The following is a 6431-nucleotide window of genomic DNA, read 5'->3' on the forward strand; positions in this document are numbered from 1 at the left end:
ACAACAGCATCAACGCAGATATAAATGAGAAAGTCCGCCGACAGTCAAGCGACTCCAAGATAAATGCAAAGAGAAAGAAAAGGAGAAGATCAAATGCCACATATCCCCAAAACGCCAATGCTATGCATTTCTTGCCCAAGGGCCAAAATAAAAGCAAATACCACGAGACGGAAATCAACAATCATGAGCAAAAACAACAAGCACCAACAGGAAACTGACGGCGCAAATCATGCAACTCTCGCTACAAAAAGCACCGCAGCGCAAACAAAAAGCAATTCAACAGGCCATGCCAACGCAAAAAAGAGCATCCAGTGCAGCCCGAGCTGCCAAAGAAATTGCATGGCAGAGCAAAAAAAGACACGGAGGGGTATCACTAGGGTATTATCTTCGTCTTTTGCTATATTTCAAGCAAGCAATGTTTTGTACCGCTACCCCAGTGTGCGTCCACTATGGACGGTCTGGACAGCAGGTACATGATGGGGCAGATGACCGGCGCGAAGCGAAGCAACGTTCGGCAAGCCAGTCATGTCAAAACCGGGGGTGGATTCCCAGCTCTCCTCGCTGAGCGCACTCAAATATCCTTCTCCGACACTGTTTCGGAGAGCTTCGATTTTGCGGCGATAATAATCACCACTGGCATCCCAGTCACTCGACGCCGCCCATTCGCTGTCCCCATCTTGGGCTGGCTGTGAGCCCTCAGGCTTGACTGTGGACGATGCAGAGGAGAGCACTGGCGCAAACTCGCCCTGGCGAGGCGAGAGGACTACCGGAGGCAAAAGCTGACGCCGAGGCGATAGACCCGTCTCGCCATCGTCGACTTTCGTGACGGTAGAGGAAGAGGTAGCAACTGACTTGTCGGAAGGCCTTTCCGATGTAGTGGGCAGAGGCGAGCCGTCACGGGTGGCCAAGTCCACAATTCTCCGTTTGGGCGTCTTCCGACGGCGACGGGAACTGGTGCTGGCCTCACTCGTCACGGCCTTTGCAACAGGGCGCTCTTTGCGAAGGACCGCAGGCTCTCTTGCGCCCTGGATGACGGCGGGCTTGCTGATTTCCACCGCGGGTACCACTACTGGGGCGGGCTTCACGACGGGAACTGAGTCGGGGATCGGGACACGCTCGGCAAGCAGTCGCTTTTCCGTATAGGTTGGGCCGTTGCCATCAATCACGACATCTTCAGTATACCCGGCTGTTGCGCGGAATAAGTTGAAGATGGTGATGCGGTAGTCTTTGTGTGTGCGGGTGAAAGGGTTGCCCTCCACCCAAATCTCACGAATTTCGGGGATGCCAGTTAGTCTTGCCAGTTCCTTAGGGTCCCCGAGACGATTATCGCGCAGGTCCAGACGCTCTAGAGGGTACAGTCGTTCGATGCCAGCCAGTGACTGAAGACGATTAGCTCGCAGGTTAAGGGCGGTAATGGCAGGAAGCGGGTTGCGAGTTAGAGAATGGAGCGAATCAATCATGCAGTGCGAGAGATTGAGCGCGCGAAGGGCGGTCAAGGTGGCAAGGCTTTCTGGAATCTGATTAAAGAGGTTGGAAGAGAGGTCGAGCGAGTAGAGGGTGTTGGAGAGCGGGGCCAGACTCGTGGGAGGAATAGAAGTCATGGCGTTATCGGCCAAGCTGAGATGCCGTAGGAATCTCCACTTGGAGGCCGGCAGAATGCCCATGGCGAGTAAGTTACCAGAGCTGCCGCGGGCATGGTGGTGGTACCAGGAATCCGAGAGGCTGGAGTGAGAGCTGCCCGAGCCAGAGCGAGTGATTCTCTGGGAATTGCGAGTATGCGTGCGGGAGGTGGTGGGTCTCGACGGCGAGATACTGCGAGGTCGTGAAAACTTTGCCGGGGACTTGGCAGGGGACTTGGAATAGTCCTCACTTTCCTTCCTAGTAAGAATGGGACGGCTCTTGGGACTCGTTGGGGCATCAGATGCGTCCGGAGGGGTAAGCGAACCGATTCGGAGATCACCTAGGGCGGCACGGGGGTCCGGGGAAGCAGGGAGGGAAGCTGAGCGGGAAAGTTCTGGGTGAACCAAAGACGGGCTGCGACGGGGGCTGTTTGCGCCCCAAGTGGTGGTGGGCGATGACTGGGCCTTGGAAGTGCGACGGCGTCGCTTATCCATATCATCCAGGACAATGTCGATGAGAATGTCGGCAGGATCTTCGATTCCGGCCTGTCTAAGGGTCAGTGATCGCAGCTGGTCAGCCATGCGGTCCCATCCAAAAAACTGGCGAAAATCGATGCTATTGACCTCGAGAGCTTGGAGGTTTTTGAAAGCGTACAGGGGAACGGCCGAGTCAAAGGGAAACTCCTCGTATCCACGGATTAATCGGGCTCGCCAGTCAGGGGCCAGTTTCAGGCAGGGAATCTTGGTAAAGGCGGAGTAGAGATATTTCATATCAGCCTCGAGGGCAGCCTTCTGGCGTTCGGTTCGAGCAGCTGAAATGCTGGACCCGATGCCGAGGCTTGCCCAGAGGGAAGACATGCCAGACATGACACTCCTGACGCTAGAAACGGAATGAATGGAAGTAGCATCCGTACTACGAGTCCTGGGGCGTTGGTTGGAACCACTGAGGAATGATACATAGTTGGCGGAAGAGGCACTGTCGTGCAGATTCTCCAAGCGAATCTTCATAGGTCCGACGGAAATTCCAAGGTCCTCAAAACGGGAGAGAAGATAGAAGAGATGATGAGGGGTCAATGCCAGCTTTGCAGACTTGACATTATGAGAGGTGAAGCTAAGGTTGCCAAGCGAGAGCGCAGCAGCGAGGGTACCAGTAGTCGAGGAGGATGTTGAGGGGCGCTCCGAGACGGTCGGTGGCGGGGGAAGCGTCGCGGCGCTGGTGCTCTGAGAGGGCCTGTGACGGCTCTGGCGCTGAAATTGTAAAGCATTGGCGAGTGCCTTTTCATGAGTGCGCACAAACGTGGCCAGTTGCTATTCAGCATGTAAGTATTCTTGTCGAATATAGTCGGGGTATTAACTCGTAGAGGCAGCATACTTTAATGAAGAATTCACCGTCTTCAGAGTCCATTTTGGAGATAAAGGACGGCATCGACCGGGAGAACGTATAGGAGGGGTATAGACGCAAGCCGGACTAGGACAAGGGAATGTGGGCGAGAAGTCGGGACTGCGAGACAAGACGGTTTTAACTTGTGTGCTTGTCTGATGCAACGTGCAGGAACCGATCGACCGCAGGCTTAGAAGGCAATGCCAACCTTGGAAGAGAGAGAATTGTTAGTCAACATGACGAGGACTGGTTTGACAAGCAAAGCGGCACGTCTTGCAAAACGTGGTTCATGGTACGACGGCAGGGGCGGTGACGGATGAGATTGGCCGAGCAGCGCAAGCGGTTGGCCAGCACTTGGAAGCGGATGCAGGACATGCATGCGCCGGCACATTTGTTTCATGGGACAAGCTGCGTGAGGGGATACAGGGGAGAGAACTCGAGGGCGGTAAGCGAAGAGAACGCAGCGCAAACCGGGACCAAATTCGACTGCAGTGAAGAACAGAGGCCGCATGCGTGTCTAACCATGGATCGAGCACAAGCGAAGGCGAGACAAATGGAAAACAAGTTGACGGTTGTAAAAACCGTTGCAACGACGGGGACTCGGGAAAGACGGCGTCGAACAGTAGCGGGTACACAGCAGCGGCAAGGGGCTTTCACGAGATGCAAGGCGGAGAAAAAACGATCCAAAGACAGCAACAAGCAGCGCGAGCAAAAAGAAGACGACGATGACGACGGCGGACATACCTTGGCTGGAGAAGGGAGAGAGGAAGACATCCGTCTAGAGGAAGCGATAAACAGGACGGGATGGGTGACTGGACAGCTGCGAGAGACCAAACACAGCGTATTCCAGTTGAAAACACTTTTCTCGCTGACTGCGACGGCCAGAACTAATGAGAAAAGGTTGGGCGGGTTGACGAAAACCCAGAAGAAGAAAGAAACAAGAGGCAACAAACACGACTGGGGATAAGAGTCGTGATGTTGTTTGTATGGTGTTGACAAAGAAGGAGTGAAAGAATGGGATCAGGTAGGGTCCAGGCCGAGGAGAGAAAAAGGCAGCGGAGGGGTTCGTTTTAGCGGCTCGCAGATAAGGAGGACGAGTTGGGGTGGCACAGCGAGAGGAAAAGATGAAGGCAAGCAATAACAAAAAGGAACGCTGTGCAGGGGGGGCGTGTGCAGCGGTCTTTTTAGTGGACGATGGAGGGGTGCGTTTGCAACGGGGAGGAGTGGACGCAGGGTAGAGCAGTGGTGCAAAGCTGCCAGTGGGCAGACGGGCAAATTACAGTGGTGCATGGGCGACAGCATTGGCAGATGGACAATTGTGTGTTGTTTTTTAGCGGGTTGCTTAGGGGAGGGGGGTACCCTAGCGTCGTGCGCCAAGTGGGCGCCGCCCGGGGTTATGGCCCAGGTGGTTTGTGACGGCGTGTGGGGGGGGGGTTGTAAATGGGCTTTGTGGCGCCCAAGGAAAGCTGATGTTCGCCCTGTATTGTAAAATTACAGGCTGAAGGGCCCTCTCCCAGTCGCGATGGAGAGGTAGCGATGGTTGATGAAGGAGGGTCACCCGTTGCACACAGACGACGAAGGGGACTGGGCGGCGGCGGGTCGCGCAGGCAGCGCTACACGGCCATCTGACATGGGCCAATGATGGCTACGGGATGTGGAATGGTCCTGAATGATGGGCGCATGTGCTGAACAGAGTCGCAGTGTCTTCTTTTTTTTTTTTCCCTCTAATCGCTTTCTCTCTTTCTTTTCGTATTCACAATTTCGAGAGGTGCAAGACACAACTTCATCCCGAGACAGTCCACTAACAAGTCTAGTTACCCGACGACTCAGATGGCTTGCTCCATCTCGCCTCGGCCAGATCCATAGTTGGGCACGCATCCTTCTATTGGTAGCCTTTTTTGCCCATTCATTCCACCATTGCGTCATCTTTTTCAGATTTGATCATGGGAAAGGCAACTTTCTCTTCTGCCCTCTTTTTTTTTTTCAACATTGTTACGAAAAAGCACAAAACTCGGTATAATAATAATAGGGATGGACCAGCCATGGTCCATGCCCCCCCTCCCCCCCCCCCCCCCCCCGGTGCCAAGCGCCGCAGTGGGGGGGAGGCTCTGCAGCCTCAAACTAACACTGTAAAGTACTGGGATACAACAAGGTCGATATCAACAGGGACTCTGCTTGCTCCAAAGCAATAACGCGGAATAATAATACCTTCAACAAAAACATTAAAAACACGAGTGCATTTGTATGCATTTGTTTTTTGTTATTCCTCAGTTACTTGAGCGCAAGACATGCTTTCTTGACAATTGGCCTGCCTACCTGCCCATCTATGCACATGATATCTCGGATTTAGCCGCTACCGTAGGCCAAAACCCAATTCGGCTCCGAAATGGCTGCAACCTTGGCCCTCTCCGTCTTAGCCCTCGATAGGGCATCTTCCAGCTGCCATCCACATTCTTCTGTGCGCCAATACCATTCATCACTCGATGGATGCAGATTTCCCGCGTCTGCCCAGTCGCATTCATGGGTTTCCCGATTTCATTCTTCCTGCCTTGGCCATGGCGCCGCCTCCCATCTCGCAAAAGCCTGCGACTAGTCGGCTGCAGCTGCAGCAGCCACTCTCCTCTCCTCTTTCAACTTGGACCATACCATGCAACTGGGCAGATACTGGACAGGAATCCCAGCGCCTTTCTTGTGGGGGGAGGGGCAAGCTGGAGCTGGAGCTGGTCCTTGGTCCCGGGGTTCTGTCTTGGCTTGGCTTGTCTCTGGGTCCTTTTCTCGGTGTCTCGCGAGGGGCTGATGAAATTACCACTGTGATATCAAACGGCAATAAGACACCGAAACCGTGGTTACCGTTCTCACTGGAGCGATCCGAAAATCTCGACTTGCCATCACTGCCCAAAGGTTCCTTCATTCTTGTTGAGAAGCACCAAACTTTTGCATTTATTTCTTTTGTTTACTTTGAGCTATTTCAAGCATCACTTCCAAGACATTTCACAACACACCACGCGCGTGGCTTCCACCCTCACTTCAACTGGCTGGTATGCAAGGAGCGGCGTCACTCACCGTGCTAGTTTTTGGTTTGTCCCATCTCGCTTCGCCTTTGCAAGCTAATGAACAACTAGTTATCGAACTGGCAAATAGATGTCGTTCCCCAGATTCCCATGGCCCTATGTGCATATGTTCCGAGAAACAACGCGCCACGACACGCGCATCCTAGACAACAAATCACCCACCGGCCGTCCTCACGGACAACTTCCCGCAGACGCCGTTCACATCCAAGACATTCTCACTTGATTGAGAGCTTGTCCGCCTTGTCGCGCTTCTTCACTTGACACGGCCCATTGGACGCCCATCCCATACTGAGCGCTGATCGTCGCTGCATCGTGCCTACAGCCTACAGGCTGAGCTCTTGGCTCTCAAACATCCCCCCC

At 53.9% G+C, this 6431-nt stretch overlaps 1 protein-coding gene across 1 annotated transcript; it reads right to left on the minus strand.

The window, feature by feature from the left end:
* Positions 1–428: 428 nt before the first annotated feature.
* Positions 429–3024, minus strand: ISF_00805 (Leucine-rich repeat protein; the record flags this gene model as incomplete). Its single annotated transcript, XM_018844412.1, has 2 exons — positions 429–2927; positions 2992–3024. The coding sequence occupies 2 exons, from the start codon at positions 3022–3024 to the stop codon at positions 429–431; spliced, it is 2532 nt and encodes an 843-aa protein (XP_018708862.1).
* Positions 3025–6431: the final 3407 nt, after the last annotated feature.

The sequence above is a fragment of the Cordyceps fumosorosea genome, assembly GCF_001636725.1.
Source record: "Cordyceps fumosorosea ARSEF 2679 chromosome Unknown scaffold_1, whole genome shotgun sequence".
In the NCBI taxonomy this organism is placed as follows: Eukaryota; Fungi; Ascomycota; class Sordariomycetes; order Hypocreales; family Cordycipitaceae; genus Cordyceps; species Cordyceps fumosorosea.